General features: G+C 37.8%; 1 protein-coding gene across 2 annotated transcripts in view; it reads left to right on the top strand.

Moving 5' to 3' along the window:
* Window positions 1–21,404, top strand: part of ITPR2 (inositol 1,4,5-trisphosphate receptor type 2) — a 491,082-nt gene that overhangs the window by 227,565 nt on the left and 242,113 nt on the right. For both annotated transcript variants that reach the window (XM_047741839.1, XM_047741840.1), the window contains exons 32-34: window positions 1,320–1,445; window positions 17,904–18,032; window positions 19,253–19,373. In XM_047741839.1, the coding sequence (XP_047597795.1) occupies window positions 1,320–1,445; window positions 17,904–18,032; window positions 19,253–19,373 (376 nt within the window). The remainder of the gene's footprint in view (window positions 1–1,319; window positions 1,446–17,903; window positions 18,033–19,252; window positions 19,374–21,404) is intronic.

Here is a 21,404-nt window from a genome sequence, read left to right as displayed (position 1 = left end):
AGTTCTTGACAGAGGCACCCCATCTGCTTTTTGGCCTTATGAAAGCTGGTCCTGTATTCCTTATATTCTAACTTGGAATCTGGGAATCCTTGAAATTATTTACATGATTTTGTATGTATATGCACTTGGGGTGGTTTATAGCACCCATCCCATTATTTATTTATTTATTCATTTATTTATTCATTTAGAGAGAGAGAGAGAGAGAGAGAGGGAGTATCTGTGAGCTGGGGAGAGGGGCAGAGAGAAAGAGAGAAACCCAAGTAGACTCCGCACTGAGCACAGAGCATGAGTTGGGGCTCGATCTAATGACCCTGAGATCATGATCTGAGTTGAAATCAAGAGTCAAATGCTTAACCGACTGAGCCACCCAGATGACCCTCAACACATTTTCATTTAAAAAAAAAAAAAGGGAAAGAAAAGAAACAAAAACTACTCCCCTACATACTTTAGAAATACTCTCTGTCGGTGAGACTCATCTCAGTCCTTTATGAGGAATTTTGCTAAATATGAGAATGAATGTTGCTACATCTCAATATGATTTTTTTTTTAAACTTCAAGCCTGTTTCTTCTCAGAAATAGTAACAAATACTTCTGAATGGCAATAAAGTACTATTTAATCAACACATTTAAACATTGTATTAGAACTCTCTTGATTGCAAATGACAGAAAGCTAACTTAAACTGTTTAAATAAAAGGACTCCTGTATTCGGGAATTTGAAGGATAGTTGTTCTGATGGCTCAAGAGGTTCAAACAGTTTCAGTTTCCATCTCTTGTGCCATTTTCGTTTGTGGTTTTGCCTCATTCTTTTCTTCTGAGCATAATTGTCCTCCATGTACTTGCGGAAGATGGCCTCTTGGAGTTTGGGTTTAACTTGTTCCATTTTCGTAATGAGCGAGAGAGAGAAAGAATCACAGAGAGAGAGAGACAGAGAAAGAATGATAGAGAAGCAGATAATGACAGAGACAAGAGAGAGGATGACAGAATGTCAGAGACAGAGAGAAGGGAGGGAGAGGAAGAGAAAGGAAGACAGGGAAAGGGAGCGCATTTGACTCTCAGTGTCTCAACTAGGATAGACTTGGTTTAAGTCTGGTGTACTTGTGCATTCCAGTCACTAGGGGCAGGGGAATAGGCTACTGGGTCAGGGCCTGGAGGGTTTTAGTTAAGAGAAGGGATATGGGAATACTTTCTTACGTAGGCATAAAACATGCTATAATCCACGATAGTAACTAATCCAGATTTTATTTAACTTTTCACATTTGATATTTGAAAATGAACAAAGAAGAAAATTCACTTTCTTTTGTATTTGAAACTTGCACAGGTTAAAATTGCTTATGTGAATTTTGTTAATCACTGTTATGTGGACACTGAAGTGGAAATGAAAGAAATCTACACGAGTAACCACATTTGGAAATTATTTGAGAACTTCTTGGTGGACATGGCAAGGGTGAGTTACACTTTCACCATTAAACACGGCTTCATGGTTAGTTATGTTTTTGATACATATTTTGACTAAACAGGATCAAGGATCTGGATGAAAATTTGGAATTAAACCCTCCAACTTTGGATGTAATCCATGACTTTCAAAAAGTTGTGCATGCATTTTGCAAGATTGTGAATGAGATTTAATGAGTTCATACACACAAAATACCCAGTGTAGTGTGTATAGAAACGAGGTATCGATTTCTGCTTTTACCACTGGCTCTATCGGTTTGTTACTAGTTGGAATTTCAGTGGCCTTTTTACATGGAATGGGGAAGACATTGGCAGAGATCCATTTGTATTCAGCCCCTTATCATGGATGCAATTACAAACCATAGATAGAAGAGATCTCGGGAGGCCTTGACCACAGCTTTCAGACAGACAGGTACTTGACCAGACTACCCAAGGCTTAGCATTGCTCAGTGCTGCCTATTCAAAGTTTTCTTTGGGAGAGAGCTCCAGAAATTGAATCATCTGGTTTGACTCATCAGTTAAAATAGGTCCTCCTTTTTACTGAGTCCATTTCCTTCTGTTTGGACTTTTGGGGGAATTGGACAGGACATGTGGAGCTGGTTGGCATTTTCTAGATGTTGTCTAGCATGTGTTTTTGAGTAAAATTGAGTAAATGAATGAATGAATGAAGAAAGGAAGGAAGGACTCTTTTTTATAGGTAGCAGTTAATTTTAGTTGGTATATCTTTGCCTCCCCTCAACATTTTTTGGCATGTTGAACTGTCATAACATATAGGGTCTATTAGTTTAGCTTTTTTGATCTTTAGTTTTCCCTTTGAAATGATGGGATATACTGTTCAAATAAGAGTTTCACTAATGGGGGGTGCCTGGGTGGCTCAGTGAGTTAAGCCTCTACCTTTGGCTCAGGTCATGATCCCAGGGTCCTGGCATTGAGCCCCACATCAGGTTCTCTGCTCAGTAGGAAGCCTGCTTGCCCCCACCCCCTCCTCTCTGCCTGCTTTTCTGCCTACTCGTGATATGTCTCTCTCTGTGTCAAATAAATAAATAAAATTTTTAGAAAAAAAAAAGTTTCACTAATGGAAGATAGTGTATAGATAATCCTTAGACCTGTGATGACTTATGGGGGCTGTCCCAGGTTTTTTGACTCTCTACATTCCCAAGTACTGGTAGCTTTACACATGCCTTATTTAGATGTATTTGGAGGAAAGGGGGGGGTTAATGAGGTCCATATTTCCACTGTCTTAGAAGAATGGATGCTGACTGCCTCCCTACAATCCTTTTTGGAAGGAAGGAAGACAAGAGGGATATAAGAAAACACTGACTCAGACTCAGACATAAGGGCCTTGTGGGTGAAATGTGCCTATTTTACCTTCCATGTGGTGTCGTCTAAGCCAACTCCACCATGTTCACACATGCGTGGAGTAAGGCAGTCCTTACTTTACTTAGTTTCTATAGAATGAAAAGCCACTCGTTGCCTTTGGCAGGCAAACTAGCACCTGTGGAGAAATCATCTTATTTTACATACGATTTTCATACTCCTCATATTGACCCCCATATCCTTGTGAAAGCCCTTGCCTCTGCTGGGCTACAAGGATTGCTAGAGATCTTGAAGTAAAGGATGGGTTTATGCCGATGACTGAGCTTTAAAACTGCACGTGTGGGAAGATATTAAAGAGATTATAGATTGATTTGCAGAGCTGCACAGTGCCATGGACTACAGATAAATTTGACAGGACCAAGGTCATATTCTAGGCAGCATGAGCTGCAAAGCTACAAAGAGTTTTATCTTTTAAACCAAAGAAAGCTGGTGGTAATAGCCGTTGGTTATGTCACTCTGGAAATACCCTTGCTGCTGATGTATTTCTAAAGCTACGATGTATGTATTCCTTTTTATAAAGAAAGCATGCATGCTAGGAAGGGTTTTTATTTTAACCATTTTGATTAAGTAGACATTTAATGTTATTTATTATATAAAGGCTTGAAGGGAATTTTGAGATCTTTTTAGTCTATTCACTCATTATGTCTAACCACAACCTCTTAGCTATACCGTAAAAAGCATTTTTTTCTTTCCGTCTGGTTTCGCTCTTATTTATATTTTAAAACAGCAGCTCTTTTATCCCTTCACCAAGAATGACAAAGAATTACCCTTCCTATTTCAGGGAAGGGACAGGAAACCTGGCTTTTCCGTAACTGGGCTTTGTCTTTCTGCCCTTGAAGAGAGATTAAGGAGCTGCTGCATACTCAAATTCAAATAAAAAACATTGTTTAAATAAAGTAGAAGTGGCTTCCTAGGCAACTTTTCAGTTGTGTAGATCAGTAATTCTCAAACTTCAGCAAACATCAGAATTGTCTGGAGTGTCTCTTAAAACAGAATGCTGAGCCCTACCCCAGAGTATCTGGTGCAGTGGGTGTGAGTCTTTGCCTTTTTAACACGTTCCCAGGTGATGCTGAAGCTGCCGGTCCAGGGGCCACACTTTGGGAACCACTGCAGGAGAATATAGTAGTTCAGAGTAGGTACTTCAGAGGCATTAGCCAGACCAGAGTTCAAGTCCAGATTCTGCCTCTTCCTGTTTCAGTTACCTTGAGCAAAGGACTTACCCCTAGTTTCCTGATTTGTAAATGGATCCAATAACACATTCCTCATAGAGTTATCAGGAGGCTTCAATGAGATAATGCATATTCACAGGTGTAGCCCTTACTCAGAGAGCTGGGAATATCCTCTATTTTATCCATATCATGGTAACGTCACTGGTATTTTATTACAAGGGTATATGTAGGCTTTGAAGCAATTTCAACAAGATTCCTCAATACCTATACCAATAACAATGTTGAGGATACCCAAAAGGAGGACCAGGCAGTACAGGCAAGAGCCAGAAACCATCTTTGAAACTGGGCATGCGCAGTAGTGACTTGACAGAAAGATGGGCTAAATGCAGATGTTCCCGTGAAATGATGATATCCTGGAACAGCTGATTTATGTCAGTGGGGAATGGTGAAGGTGATCTGATGGAAAGGTACGTGGCGAATTGGACTGCAAGAATCATAGGCTCTTAAGGTTGGAAGAGACCAGCAGCCCCATGGCTCACACTCTTCAGCACCTGCCTGTGTATTTCCAGCAGGAGTCCTCTCACTCTTATTTGAGATAACCGGTTTCATTATTGCATAATTTTAATTGTGAAAAGCTTTTAATATTGAGACAAATTGTTATGATTAGAGCTTTTGCCTATTTCTTCCTTCTCTAGCGACATAGAATGATTCAGTTCGGTAGGAATTCACCATAAGTAACATATTTTTCTTACTGGTCATCTACTTTCAAATAATAAAGTCATGCAAGTTAAAGAACTTAAGACTGACGTCATAATTTTGCCCCTGAGTTCTAGAGAGGTTAATTCGCTGGCATAGGGTGACTTACCTAGCCAGAAGCAGAGCTGGGGAATCTGCTTGGGTCTGACCTGGTGCTTTTTCTATAAAAGCTTCTCACATTTGTTCCCCTTCCTGTTTTCAATACACTTTCAGGTTCTCTCTGTGTCAGTGTTTGGAAAGGATGGCGTTTAGGATGGGGTTTCAGGTGGGATCCAGCCAGCACAAGGCAGATGATTATTTTAGTAGAAGTTTGGAGAACAGTCTTACTTACAAGGTGGAAGAAATATTAATATGTAATTGCATTCATACCACCTTCCACCTTTCCCTTCATGTTGTGCTGGAGTCATTTCTACCAGGTTCTTTTTGTTTGCTCGTGGGTAAATCTCTCTAAAGAGTCTTAATTAGTATCTTTCATATTCCTATTTGTACTTCCTTGTCTTTTTTTTTTTTATTTTTTTTTAACTTTTTTCAGTGTTCCTAAATTCAGTGTTTATGCACCGCACCCAGTCTTTTATCTTGCTAAGACCCATGTAAGAAAATCTTTCTGAAAGACTGTTTTTAATAAGCCGGTGCTGGGTTTCCCACACGTAATTCCATTCTGATTTCCTGACAGATAGTACCTGTGTTCTGTAAATACGCCAGATTTAGGCAGGCAGCAAAGGTATTAGCCTCATGAAAAGTTGTTCCACTGTATTTCAGAGCATTAAGCAGCTGCCTACTTTGGTCTGTGTTCCAGTGTGGCTAGACTTGGCGTCTGGGGGGCAGAAACGCTTTCCTTTACCTTTGTAACTGATGATTGTTCCAAAGTCAGGGGATTTGGGTCATTATGAGAAAACACCTGAACTCCCATCTCAGCACCTTTGCATCTGCCTGGGGTAGTACTGTTCTCCAGGTATCCTCAACACTTCTTTCATGTTCCTGCTTAGAAGCGCTCAGAGAGGCCTTCACTTACCACCCTGTGTGTAACAACTTACTCCCTCTGCTCCCCACCTCACTTGCTTCATTTGTCTTCATCGAATTTACATCCCCACGTGACTTTTTTTTTTTCTTTTAAGATTTTATTTGTTTATTTGACAGACAGAGATCACAAGTAGGCAGAGAGGCAGGCAGAGAGAGAGAGGAGAAAGCAGGCTCCCTGCTGAGCAGAGAGCCCGATGTGGGGCTCGATCCCAGGACCCTGGGATCATGACCTGAGCTGAAGGCAGAGGCTTTAACCCACTGAGCCACCCAGGCACCCCATGTGACATTTTTATATGCATTTGTATTTGTTCCTACTGAAACAGAGAGCAGGGAGTGTGTCTGTTTGCACACCTGACCTTGAACAATGTCTCACACATAGTAGATGGTATGTATTTGTGAAATAAATAAGTGTCCCCTGAAGTGAAAAATACTTACAAAGTGAATTTGAAAATAAAGTAAGTGTAGGCTTAGCATCTAATTAAGTGGGCATATCAATGGAATGAAATAAACAGGCATAAACAGATTTTTACATATGTAAGATATTAATATATAATAAATGATTACCATTAGTAAGGAAGTGATTGGTTATTTTCAGGGATGAGCAAACTTTCTCCATGAACAGCAAGGTAGTTAATAATTTAGCTTTTCAGGCCTCTGTCCCAATGGTTATAGGACTTACTGAAGGGAAAAGAGCCATAGATAATATGTAAGCAAGTGGTTATGGCTAGATTTGCCCCCGGAGCTGCAGTTGGCTTACCCTGGTAACATTAAAGTAATAATACAAGCTCCACTAGAGTAGTGATTCTTATGTATTTTATTCATCAATAGATCCTAGGTATGTAGAACATTCTTGGTGTGGAATAGATATTCAACAAAACTTGATTTGAACTAAATCAAAATAACATTTGAGGACACTGGCTATTTGGGGTGAAATGAACTCAGTTTCTAACCTAAATAAATTTAATTTATTTAGGTTAGAAACTGAGTTCTATATACAATTATATATAATATAATAGCATAAATTGCAATTAGATTAAAATTTTAGAGATAAATGTGGAGTAATAAAAATGGATGGAAATGATGTAGGTAGCTATTTATCTATCTTTGGATGAGGTTCTTCTTCTTTTTTTTTTTTTAAGATTTTATTTATTTATTTGACAGAGAGAACACAAGTAGGCAGAGAGGCAGGCAGAGAGAGAGGAGGAAGCAGGCTCCCTGCTGAGTAGAGAGCCAGATGCTGGTCTCGATCAGAGGACCTGAGATCATGACCTAAGCCAAAGGCAGTGGCTTTAACCCACTGAGCCACCCGCCCCTGGATGAGGTTCTTTTTAAGCATAAAAGCAGTGAATGAGAATAGCTAAGGAAAATAATAGATGTTTTGTTTTTTGAAAATTTCAAATTTAAGTACATAAAACATCACACATAGCAATAAAAAAATCAAAATAGATAAAAGTTGCTGAGCATTTTTAAAAAGGCTTAAATAATCTTTACATAAAGATTTTGGGACACCTGGATGGCTCAGTCAGTTGAGCTTCGGACTCTTGGTTTTGGCTCAGGTCATGCTCTCTGGGTTGTGAAATCAAGCCTCTTGAGTCATGTCTTGACTCCATGCTGAGTGCAGAGCCTGCTTGGGTTTCTCTTTTCCACTCCCTCTGCTCCCAATACTCTGAAATAAGAAAATAAATCTTTAAAGGCCCAATGCTTGAAAAAGAAAAAAAAGAATGTGTGTGTATATATATATACACACACACATACATACATATATATGTATATATGAATGTATATATGTATATATACATATATAATGTATATATGTACATATGAATGTATATAGGAATGTATAAGAATATATATAAGAACATGCTTTTTATATATATATGAAAACCACCAACAATCTAATAATGAAATAGTCAAGACCCAAGCATTCATGACTTATAGAGGAGGAAATACAAGTAAACCCCTGAAAAAAAGTCAACTTTTAATAATTTTATATGTATGTATATATAAATGTACAAAGAATACATATGTATATATACATATATAATGTATATATACACATATGAATGTATATAAAATGTATAAGAATATATATAAGAACATGTTTTATATATATATGAAAAGCATATATGTATATATGTATATATGCATATATGAATGTATAAGACTATATATGTATATATACATATATAATGTATATATGTACATATGAATATATATAAGAATATATAAGAATATATATAAGGACATGTTTTTATATATATATATATATATATATATGAAAACCACCAACAATCTGATAATGAAATAGTCAAGACCTAAGCATTCATGACTTATAGAGCAGGAAATACAAGTAAATCCCTGAAAAAAATAGTCAACTGTTAATAATTTTTTAAAAATACAAAGAAGAATAAGATCCAGTTTCTAACTCTCGAAGTTGTAAGGGCAAAAAGATAAAAGTAAAGAGATAATATTAAATGTTGGTTCACGTACTTTGCTGATGAGAATGTAAATTCATGCTGTCTTTCTGAAAAGCATTTTGGTAATACATTAAAAGAAACCTTCATACCTTTTTAATGTGTCAAATAATTACCTTCCAAGAATCTGTCCTCGGGAAATAATTAGAAATGATATCAAGGATTTATGGTCAAAGAAGCTCAACATGCTGTTATAGTAATATACAGTAAGAAATAGTTTCAAAATTTAATAATAGAGAAATGGTTCAATAAATTATGATATATCTATGAGATTGATGTTACAGAGTCATTGAGATTATTTCTTGAGGATTTTTAATAATGTGGGAAGTGCTAATGGTTGAGTGATGAGCATGAAAAGGAGAAGACAAAACTGATTATCTAGAATAATTTCAGTTGTGGAAAATATACATGGTGGAGCACAAAGATTAAGAAGAAAGGCTTCTAAGAGGTTTACCATTTTTTTATCTAGATTTTTGTATTATAAATAATCTTCATTTCCATTTTGTGCTTTTCTGTGTTTTTTCAGGGTTCCTACAATTAATATATATGGATATTAAGGAAAATATTAGTTTAGAATTCTAAGAAAGCCAACGGAGTGTATGAACTGATGACTCATCTAAAAAGGAGATGTTTAGGGATGCCTGGGTGGCTCAGTTAGTTAAGCATCTGCCTTGGCTCAGGTTGTGGTCCCAGGGTTCTGAGATTGAGTCCCACATTGGGCTCCTTGCTCATTGAGGAGCCTGCTTCTCCTTCTGCCTGCCTCTCTCCATGCTTATGCTCTCTCTCTCTCTTTGTCTCTGACAGCTAAGTAAATAAAATTTTTAAAAATAAAAAAAAATTAAAAACAATCTTTAAAAATTAAAAAAAAAATTAAAAGGAGACGTGTAAAAGCAAATGTTTGGAAGTTTTGGCCCCATGGATGAAGGGATGCAAATTAAAATAAATATATGATATTACCTCGGCTATTTAGAGGGGCATGTGTACTGTCTACAAGGATCCTTAGGATTTGTATTCCTTGGTCTGTGTGATTGAAGTATTTTACTGGCACTAGAGCTCCCCTATCCTGTGGGGTAGCAGCTTGCCACATTTAAACTTAAATTTTAATTAGGTAAAATAAAATCGGATGGAAAATCCAGTTCCTCAGTAGCACAGAGCCATCTTTCAAGTGCCCAGTAAGCACATGTGTTGGACATCACAGATACGGATTTCCATCGCTGGCAGAAAGTCCTATTGGACAGTGCTGCTCTAGCATCTAACTTTTTAAAGCCCATCTGTCATCTTTGGAAGAGTAGTAGTCACTTTAGATTGGAAGAGAGAAGGGACATCGTACATGCATGGGGAGAAATATCAGACATAATCATGTCTAGACACGTTGTTTCACATTTGCTTTTCAGCAAATTATTTTATACCTACTGTGTGCCGAGGTCCTGCATGTGCGGTGGTGAGCAAGTCACTAGTTTCCCAGGTCCAGGGACTTATGTTCTACTGATGGAGACAGATTTTCACTTGCTCTTCCCCCAGAACCCTCCAGGGCTGTTTCCTCACTTCTTTTTTTTTTTTTTTTTTTTTTTTTTTGTTAAAATGTCGTCTTATCCAGAGAAGTTCCCCAAGCAAGTTAAGTGAAATGGTAATTCTCAACCTTACCCTCTCTTCCTGCAGCATTAAAAAGGAGCTATCGTCCTCCCTGTACTGCTTGCCCTTTTTTATTTTTCTCTAGAGTATCCTATTTGCTCTATTTTCTACTTCTATTATCTATTGTGTGTCTTTCTTGATTAGAATAAAAGCTCTTATAGAGTAGGGACTTTATTTTATTTGGTTCACTGTCCTATCTCCTAATCCAATATTTAGCTTTAATTAATTTTTTAAAAAAGTTTTATTATTTGAAAGAGAGAGCACAAGCAGGGGGAGCTACAGAGGGAGAGGGAGAAGCAGGCTTCCTGATGAGTAGGGAGCCCAGTGTAGGGCTCAATCCCAGGACCTTGGAACCATGACCTGAGCCAAAGGCCAATGCTTAACTGACTGAACCACCCAGGCACCCCAATATTTAGCTTTAATTTAAATAATAATAATTTAAACAAACAATTTGAAAAATAATGATACATGGAGTTTGGGATTATTTTAATATTTTATAATACTTTACAGAGATTTTAAAATATTTTAAAAATAATGATATAGGAATATAATGGAGAGCTTTAAATAGTAATTAGTGACATATGACAAACCTCAAGCAACCTAAGAGTGAGACAAGAAATCACTGTTTAGTAAATGTTTGGAGGATAGTTGGATATCAATATGGGAAAAAAATTGATCAGAATCAGTAAATCAGGTCACTGCAGCATCAAACTCCCAGATAGCATAAATAGTTGAATGGGAGTCAGGATACAGGGATGGAGGAGGATTCTAATAAAAAACTAGAACAAAATGTGTAGAATGTCCTTTGCTTTTGTGGGAGGGAGGTTTTTTTCTTCTTTATGTTAACTAAATAGAAATGATCTAAATAAAATATAATGCCTGAATGCTAAGAATTACTTGACACAATGAAATGTAATAAAATGAACATTCTAAATAAAAAAAAATCTGAATATGAAAAATATATGGGAACGAGCTCAACAAGAGCTTGTGAAAAATGTTAAAAGATATGGCATGTACCAGTCGTTATCCAGGCCTTACTTAAAGTGTTTAGAGGATTTGAATCATCCATACATAGCAAAATGTAGGCAGGAAGTGATTATGTGGAAAGTACCAAGCCTCATTAGCAATGTCAGAAAAACAAAATAACTTTTTTAAGTGTCATTAAACTGGCGAAAATAATAATTTACAGATAGAACAGTCAGTTTCCGTGGGAACCAGATGGCCTTCTCCAGGAGACATGGGCAGTGTGAAAGGGACCAAGAAGGCACAGGGGAGCACCCAGGAATTGGGAACACTGCAAAGCTGTTTGCACCCAGGCATAAAGGGCCGAAGGCAGCACCATTGTTACTGGGGACACTGCCGATGGACTGAGTGAGGGCTGCTTCCGGAGATGCAGACACTGCTGAAACCTCTGTGAGGAGGAGGAGATGGGGTTAGAGGCAGAGGCCCACTCAGGCCTCTGAATTCTTTCTCACCCCTTCTGTTCTGCCATCACATCAGCTGATCCCAACTGGAGCTGAAAACAAGAGTTAGTTGGTAATGATGGGGGACCGTCTTGTGTATCTACATATAAGCTGTTGCTAACATTGTAAATTTATTATTTTCGAGGATCAGCCCAGCAACAGTATAAAACTGCCTATTTATCCTCATCCAGTGATTCCTCTTTTGGTAGAATATATGCCAAAAATCTGAAAGTAAATATAAGAATTTTGCACAATTTGTTATAGTTGCAAAAAAAAAAAAAAAGTAGGGAAATCACATAAAAGACCAGTAAGAATGAAATAACTAGGAAAACAGGAAAGTGATTTGTATTTCTTTGTTATGTATACCTCAGTTTACTTGAAAAATGGATTAAAGCATGATGGTGCATTGGTATGATGGAATAAATACAACCTTTAATTTTAATTTTTTTAATTTTTAAATTTTCTTATAAACATATAACGTATTATTAGCCCCAGGGGTATAGGTCTGTGAATGGCCAGGTTTACAGACTTCACAGCACTCACCATAGCACATACCCTCCCCAATGTCCATAACCCCACCACCCTCTCCCTACACCCCTACCCCTGGCCCCCCTCAGTTTGTTTTGTGAGATTAAGAGTCTCTTATGGTTTGTCTCCCTCCCAATCCCATCTTGTTTCATTTATTCTTTTCCTACACCCCTAACCCCCCATGTTGCATCTCCACTTCCTCATATCAGGGAGATCATATGATAGTTGTCTTTCTCGGATTGACTTATTTCGTTAAGCATAATGCCCTCTAGTTCCATCCACGTCCTCGCAAATGGCAAGATTTCATTTCTTTTGATGGCTACATTGTATTCCATTATATATATATATATACACCTCATCTTCTTTATCCATTCATCTGTTGATGGACATTTAGGTTCTTTCCATAGCTTGGCTATTGTAGACATTGCTGCTATAAACAATTCGGATGCACATGACGCTTCAGGTCACTACGTTTGTATCTTTAGGGTAAATACCCAGTAGTGCAATTGCTGGGTCATAAGGTAGCTCTATTTTCAACTTTTTGAGGAACCTCCATGCCGTTTTCCAGAGTGGTTGTACCAGCTTGCATTCCCACCAACAGTGTAGGAGGGTTCCCCTTTCTCCGCATCCTCGCCAGCATTTGTCATTTCCTGACTTGTCAATTTTAGCCATTCTGACTGGTGTGAGGTGGTATCTCATTGTGGTTTTGATTTGTATTTCCCTGATGCCAAGTGATATGGAGCACTTTTTCATGTGTCTGTTGGCCATCTGGATGTCTTCTTTGCAGAAATGTCTGATCATGGCTTCTGCCCATTTCTTGACTGGATTATTTGTTCTTTGGGTGTTGAGTTTGCTAAAATCTTTATAGATTTTGGATACTAGCCCTTTAGCTGATATTTTGTTTGCAAATATCTTCTCCCATTCTGTTAGTTGTCTTTTGGTTGTTAACTGTTTCCTTTGCTGTGCAAAAGCTTTTGATCTTGATGAAGTTCCAATAGTTCATTTTTGTCCTTGCTTCCCTTGCCTTTGGCAATGTTCCTAGGAAGAAGTTGCTGTGGCTGAGGTCGAAGAGGTTGCTGCCTGTGTTCTCCTCAAGGATTTTGATGGATTCTTTTCTCACATTGAGGTCCTTCACCCATTTGATTCTATTTTCGTGTGTGGTGTAAGGAAATGATCCAATTTCATTTTTCTGCATGTGGCTATCCAATTTTCCCAAACCATTTATTGAAGAGGCTGTCTTTTTTTCCATTGGACATTCTTTCCTGCTTTGTCGAAGATGAGTTGACCATAGAGTTGAGGGTCTATTTCTGGGCTCTCTGTTTTGTTCCATTGACCTATGTGTCTGTTTTTGTGCCAGGACCATGCTGTCTTGATGATGACAGCTTTGTAATAGAGCTTGAAGTCCGGAATTGTGATGCCACCAACTTTGGCGTTCTTTTTCAATATTCCTTTGGCTATTCGTGGTCTTTTCTGGTTCCATATAAATTTTAGGATTATTTGTTCCATTTCTTTGAAAAAAAATGGATGGTACTTTGATAGGAATTGCATTAAATGTGTAGATTGCTAGGGGCGCCTGGGTGGCTCAGTGGTTAAAGCCTCTGCCTTCGGCTCAGGTCATGATCTCAGGGTCCTGGGATCGAGTTCCGCATTGTGCTCTCTGCTCAGCAGGGAGCCTGCCTCCTCCTCCTGTCTCTCTCTGCCTGCCTCTCTGCCTACTTGTGATCTGTCAAATAAAAAAAGAATGTGTAGATTGCTGTAGGTAGAATAGACATTTTCACAATATTTGTTCTTCCAATCCATGAGCATGGAATGTTTTTCAATTTCTTTGTGTCTTCCTCAATTTCTTTCCTGAGTACTTTATAGTTTTCTGAGTAGAGATTTTTTGCCTCTTTGATTAGGTTTATTCCTAGGTATCTTAAGGTTTTGGGTGCCATTGGAAATGGGATTGACTCTTTAATTTCTCTTTCTTCTGTCCTGTCGTTGGTGTAAAGAAATGCAACTGATTTCCGTGCATTGATATTATATCCTGACACTTTGTTGAATTCTGTACAAGTTCTAGCAGATTTGTAGTGGTCTTTTGGGTTTTCCACCTAAAGTATCATATTATCTGCAAAGAGTGATAGTTTGACTTCTTTGCCGATTTGGATGCCTTTAATTTCCTTTTGTTGTCTGATTGCTGAGGCTAGGACTTGTAGTACTATGTTTAATAGCAGTGGTGATAATGGACATCCCTGCTGTGTTCCTGACCTTAGCAGGAAAGCTCTCAGTTTTTCTCCATTGAGAATGATATTTGTGGTGGGTTTTTCATAGATGGCTTTGATAATATTGAGGTATGTGCCATCTACTCCTACACTTTGGAGAGTTTTGATGAGGAAGGGATGCTGTACTTTGTCAACTGCTTTTTCTGCATCTCTTGAGAGTATCATATGGTTCTTGTTCTTTCTTTTATTAATATATTGTATCACATTGATTGATTTGCGGATGTTGAACCAATCTTGCATTTTTGGAATAAATCCCACTTGGTCGTGGTGAATAATCATTTTAATGTACTGTTGCATCCTATTGCCTAGTATTTTGGTGAGAATTTTCGCATCTGTGTTCATCAAGGATATTGGTCTATAATTCTCTTTTTTGATGGGATCCTTGTCTGGTTTTGGGATCAAAGTGATGCTGGCCTCATAAAATGAGTTTGGAAGTTTTCCTTCCATTTCTATTTTTTGGAACAGTTTCAGGAGAATAGGAATTAGTTCTTCTTTAAATGTTTGGTAGAATTCCCCTGGGAAGCCGTCTGGTCCTGGGCTTTTGTTTGTTTGGAGGTTTTTGATGACTGTTTCAATCTCTTCACTGGTTATGGGTCTGTTCAGGTTTTCTATTTCTTCCTGTCCATTTCAGTGAGGGGAGTGTTAAAGTCCCCTACTATTATTGTATTATTGTCGATGTGTTTCTTTGATTTTGTTATTAATTGGTTTATATAGTTGGCTGCTCCCATGTTAGGGGTGTGGATATTTAAAATTGTTAATCTTCTTGTTGGACAGACCCTTTGAGTATGATATGTCCTTCCTCAGCTCTTATTATAGTCTTTGGCTTAAAATCTAATTGATCTGATATAAGGATTGCCACCCCAGCTTTCTTCTGATGTCCATTAGCATGGTAAATTGTTTTCCACGCCCTCACTTTAAATCTGGAGGTGTCTTTGGGTCTAAAATGAGTTATTTGTAGGCATCGTATTAATGGGTTTTGGTTTTTTATCCATTCTGATACCCCGTGTCTTTTGATTGGGGCATTTAGCCCATTTACATCCAGGGTAACTATTGAGAGATATGAATTTAGTGCCATTGTATTGCCTATAAGGTGACTGTTACTGTATATTGTCTCTGTTCCTTTCTGATCTACTACTTTAAGGTCTCTCTTTGCTTAGAGGGCCGCTTTCAATATTTCCTGTAGAGCTGGTTTGGTGTTTGCAAATTATTTCAGTTTTGTTGGAAGCTTTTTATCTCTCCTTCTATTTCAATGATAGCCTAGCTAGATATAGTATTCTTGGCTGCATGTTTTTCTCATTTAGTGCTCTGAATATATCATGCCAGCTCTTTTTGGCCTGCTAGGTCTCTGTGGATAAGTCTGCTGCCAATCTAATATTTTAACCATTGTATATTACAGACTTCTTGTCCCAGGCTGCTTTCAGGATTTTCTCTTTGTCACTAAGACTTGTAAATTTTACTATTAAATGACGGGGTGTGGACCGATTCTCATTGATTTTGAGGGGGGTTCTCTGCACCTCCTTGATTTTGATGCTTGTTCCCTTTGCCATATTAGGGAAATTCTCTACAATAATTTGCTCCAATATACCTTCTGCCCCCCTCTCTCTTTCTTCTTCTTCTGGAATCCCAATTATTCTAATGTTGTTTCTTCTTATGGTATCACTTATCTCTTGAATAATCCCCTCGTGGTCCAGTAGTTGTTTGTCTCTCTTTTGCTCAGCTTCTTTATTCTCTGTCATTTGGTCTTCTATATCACTAATTCTTTCTTTTGCCTATCCATGATATTGCAATGTAGGCTGCAAGGTTTTGGAAGAACAAAAATGTTATCATTTGTATGGGGAAGAAAAAATATCTTGAAAACTGAATTTCTTGTTCAAAGGAATTGAGGAATAGGTTCCACATAGTTTTGTAAACCTAGGATTTTGAGGAATGTCTTTATACTAATCCACTAACACAAATTTCTGAGTGATTCTTTAGCAAATGTCCAGTTGCAGGTAATCAATATGGTGCTGCAATAGATCTGTAGAGCGCCCCCCCCCCCACGATTGTGTGAAATGTCACTGGATGAGGAAGAAGGCTATTGGGGTTGGTTATGGTGGATTGAGTCAGCTACCTTTTCAACTGTAATATATTTTTATCCTGTGAATCTGAAAATTTCAGTATATCAAAGCCAGTGCTAGAAAGATACTAAATGAAATAAATCCTATGTTATATCCATCATGGGAAAACTAATTTGATATTAGTGCTGGGATCATGTTCAATTATTAGTCCCGATGTTCCACAAATACATCCTAACCCAGAGTGAACCTTGAAACAACATGAGTCTTTCTGTTCTTTCTTATTCTTTCATTTTTAAAATGAATTGATTCATTCATGCCCTAGACATTAATTGAACATTTTGTATATGCCAGGCACTATGTTACCTGCTGGAACACTAGCTTAAAAGATTGCATAATTTGACATCATTTATTTCCTTTAACTGCACTGGTCCCTGCAGTACCAGTGGGAGTAGTTCTAATACAGCCCAGTCAGGGAAGTGTCACTTCATAGATGAAGAAAAAATGAAGAGCCCTGATGGGAAGTGATTTAGAAGCAAAGCAATCCCTGTGCTCTTTCTTTTACCTGCATTTAGCAAATACTGTTATTTCCCCAACTAAAACATCAGGACACACATTTGAGATGGGAATTTTTCCCTTTTGTGAAAGGTTTTTAAAGCCGTATCAGATTAAATTATAGTTACTTATTCTTTTGATTAATCACCTTACTGAAAAGAAAAAGAAGTGATGTAGAAATTTGGATTGTCTAAGAACATCTGGAACATCTGGCCACCACATTTCCCCACTGTCACTGTGTGAATATTGAAATGTTGTTATTCTGCCCCAGTTTTGCAGGGTTTTCTCACACCCTGTGCTTTGCCCTCCCATTTTCTTTTCTTCTTGTTTTTATCTTCATGTTTCTTTTTATTACCCAGCTTTTTTTCATTTGTTTTTAATCATGTATCTTTGCTTTTGCAATTTGTCTACCGTGATGTATTTGGAAATTTGTGGCTTGTTTCACAAAATGACCAGTTTCTGCCTCATTTAATCACATATGAAAATCAGGGCAGGAACCAGGCCTGTGTTCTTTTCTGGTTTATCTTTAGTGTGAGTATCATCTCTTCATGCTCAGCCCTACAGGAAAGGAAGCAGGGAAAGACTCACTTCTGTGCTTCCTTGCCCATGAATCTATGCTATGGATGAAAAGGTCTCAAGTGTTGGAAAGAGTTTTATCTTCTTTTAGCTTTCTACTTTCCTTGCCAAATGTCTTCTCCTGGCATCCTCCAATCTGGGCCAGGTATTATAAGTGAAAATATGTAGAGATACAAAGCATTGCTAATTACATTCACCGCTTTCTTATAATGACTGTTTCTTCCTTGATTTCCTCACATTTCACATTGAGTGAAAGGGCGTTTTCCAGCAAAGCCATGCTTGGGGACAGAAGAAGGTTGGTGTGCAAAAGTAGGGAGAAGCAGAGCAGGAGGAAGGGACTGGGGGCATTTGTAAAAGAATTCTCGTCCAAGATGAAATGACAACCAAACTGAATGGAACAGCTACAGAAGAATGATAAAATTTTAATAGATTTTTGGCGGAAATGTATGTATTCAAAGCAATTTTCAAAAGCAGAAGAGATGTTATAGTTAACAATTTCAGAGCAATTTTTGCAAGGTTTCAGTACTGAGTTAGAATTCAAAGATGTGGTAGTTGCATATTGAGTTATTCAGTTTTTCTCTCCAGGTTTGCAACACAACCACGGACAGGAAACACGCAGACACCTTCCTGGAGAAGTGTGTCACTGAGTCAATAATGAACATTGTGAGCGGCTTCTTTAATTCCCCCTTTTCAGACAACAGTACCAGCCTCCAGGTAATGTAAACTAAAAAATACAGGCACATTCTGTGACACAGAATTTACCTTATTTGAGTTAAGAAAAACTTTAACATGGTCAGGAAGTCATTTCCTACACTTCTGAAGGTCAGTTTTCTCTCATATTATTTACTGTTCTGCCCCTTTCTGAGTTTACCAAGCTTTATTTAAATAAAGAGGCCCCATCTTCAAACTGAATTATTCCTATTTTCCCTCCAAGCATAACAGAAACATTCATATCAGTATATTGGCTGTTTGCCAAGTGTTGCAGTAAATGATTTTTTCAATGGATAGGCATTTTGACTCAATAAATTCCACCTTCGTAATTTATCCTGAAAGAATTAGCAGGAATTTGTATAGTAAGATTTTCAAGTATTTCTAATACTTAAAAATTGACGTCAGCCTTAAATGACCACAAATAGGGAAATAGCTAAATAAATTATTTTTGTCCATAGGGTGGCTTATTACATAGCAAATGGAAATCATGTTTTAAAAGAAATATTTATGACTAAGGAAAATGATTATGAAGTAATATTAAGTGAAACAGTCCCCAGCATTGCATTAGAGTATCATCCAAATTTGTATGTGTAAAGGACATATGTGCCTATAAGCATAGAAAAACTCAGGAGGTGAATATCTTCAAAATGTTGATACTGATTATCTCTACATGGCAGGATTAGTGTAGATTTTCATTTCTGTGGTTCCCCAAAATTCTATAGTGGCTGTGTATTACCCTTATAAAAATTTCATTTTCAATTATACTTTCTTTAGGGAAATGTTTAAACTATTAGAACCATATGAAATTGTTTCTGTAGGTCAGAATTGTTGTCGCCTATCCTTGCACATCATATGAAACCAAAACATGCAGTCAATCAAACAAACTCAGAACACCTGCTCTACTTACACTTAGAAATAACCCAGAGATTATTTAAAAAATATTGAAGTTCAAGTCATTGGCTTCAAGAAATGCCAAATTTTTTCTGATTAAGTCTGTAGTTAAAATGCAAATAATTGATTTTCTGTAGCATCTGGCATGGTGCCTGTCACGAAGTGGGTACATAATGAATATTTGTTGAATGAGATATTCTGTCAATGGTGCCACTGCTCAAAAAAGACTGGATTGTGTTTTATTTCGATGAGCCTTTTTGATAATGCATAGATGCCATGTTCGGAGTGTTAATGGCTTAGTGGCCTATTTGCATACTCCTTTCTGCTTTCAGACACATCAGCCAGTTTTTATTCAGCTGCTGCAATCTGCCTTCAGAATTTACAATTGTACCTGGCCAAACCCAGCGCAGAAGTCCTCCGTGGAGTCCTGTATCAGAACTCTGGCAGAAGTGGGTAAGTCAGAATGTCGAGTTTCACTTGCTTTTGCATTTCATGAAAGAAATCGGACTTTTGGCTCGTGGCCAACACAAGCAGTTTTCCAGTTTACGACTTAATGAGAAAAGTTTCTCTCAAGCTGAAGAGCAATGACCAGCAAACGCTTCTGAATGTTGCGGCATACGTTTTTGGGAGGGGAAGATGATTCTTGCATCTCTTTTTTTCAAAATTTTAAAATTCATTTATTTACTTGTATTTCTAATCATAATATTATATAGGACACTTTACTATAGCTCAGAAGATTTCACAGGCATGAGTTTAGTTTCATTGTTGTCTCAGACTTCGTCACGGAACTGTCTTGTCCATTAAGTAGCCTGACGTGCTAATACCTTCATAGGGCAGTGGGACCTTTTCAGGGTTTTTTAGTTTTCCAATTTGGTCTGAAATCTGTCAGTTTACTAAGGCCCTGTTGTATATAGAAGCCTTCAGAAATTACAAATGAAATGGAAGGCAAGGGGATTACAGCTAAAGGAAGGTTAATAGATTTTAGGAGTTTCTCATAAATCCCTCTTCCTTCCTTCCATTTTAAAGATTTTTATTTAGTTAGTTATTTGCTAGAGAGCACAAACAGGAGGAACAGCAGAGTCAGAGGGAGAACCAGGCTCTCCACTGAGCAGGGAGCATGATGTGGGACTCGATCCTGGGACTCTGGGATCATGACTGAGCGGAAGGCAGATATTCAACCAACTGCGCCACCCAGGTGCCCCTCTTGAAAAGTCCTTTCTTTCTTTCAAGTTAATTAGGGCCATTCTCCAGATGGCAGAGGGGAGGCAGGAAAAGAAATATTGGACTTAAAAAAACAGACGAGCTTGACCATTGTCTCAACTGATGCAGCACTGGGAAGGGAAGCTTCTAGTGTATGTCATCGCCGCTGCCGTTTATTGAGTACTCACCATGTGCATTGCTGAGCAATTTGCCTGATTTGTCTCATTTAATGCTTGGATAGGTTCTTTGATTATTTACATTGTACAGCTGAGAAAAACAGAATTATCCAGATTAGATAACTTGGCAAGGGCTATAATATATGCTCAGTAAATATTTGATAAATGAATCAATGATTTAACTAATTATGGCCATTTAAAATTTTTTTGTCTTTCCCCATCTGCGATTGGACACAAGTGACTGTGTATTAACAAGATTTAATAACTGCTCAATTTTAATTTGAATAAAAAACCTAAGATAACCTAAGAGGATCAATTTAAAAACATTAGAACTAAGAAACTAAGAGAGTTCATCTCAGTGATTAATTATAAGTAAGTATTAAACCAGATACATTTTCTATATGCCAAAAAGAAACAGTGTGTAAAACACATTATTCACAATAATAATAAAAATATTAGGGGCGCCTGGCTGGCTCAGTGGGTTAAGCCTCTGCCTTCGGCTCAGGTCATGATCTCAGGGTCCTGGGATCGAGCCCCCCGCATCAGGCTCTCTGCTCAGCAGTGAGCCTGCTTTCCTCCTCTCTCTGCCTGCCTCTCTGCCTACTTGTGATCTCTCTCTGTCAAATAAATAAAATCTTTAAAAAAAATATTAAATAATTAAGAGAAAAATTAAAAACATGAGAGAATAATATTATACTACTATTTTGAGGCTATAAAAATGTTTAATAAAGGAAGAGCTTTGCTATTATTGGATTTGAAAGTTCCTTTTGTGGGGGCGCCTGTGTGGCTCAGTGGTTAAATGATTGCTTTCGACTCAGGTCAGATCCTGGAGTCCCGGTATCAAGTCCCACATCAGGATCCCTGCTTGGCAGGAAGTCTGCTTCTCCTTCTGACCCTACCCCTTCTCATGCTCTCTCTCTCTCTCTCAAATAATAAATAAAATCTTAAAAAAAAAAAAAGAAAAAAGTTCCTTTTGTGAGGATACTGGCTCTCCTCAAATACCTGAGGAGTTGAATGCTTCAACCGTCCCGGGAACCCTCCTCCACACACATCCACCCTCCTCACAGCCCACTTTGGCTTAGGTACACATGCAGGGCCAGACCCCACA

Source organism: Lutra lutra, chromosome 8 (assembly GCF_902655055.1).
Source record: "Lutra lutra chromosome 8, mLutLut1.2, whole genome shotgun sequence".
Taxonomy (NCBI): domain Eukaryota; kingdom Metazoa; phylum Chordata; class Mammalia; order Carnivora; family Mustelidae; genus Lutra; species Lutra lutra.
This window is presented reverse-complemented; position numbering and strand designations above follow the sequence as displayed.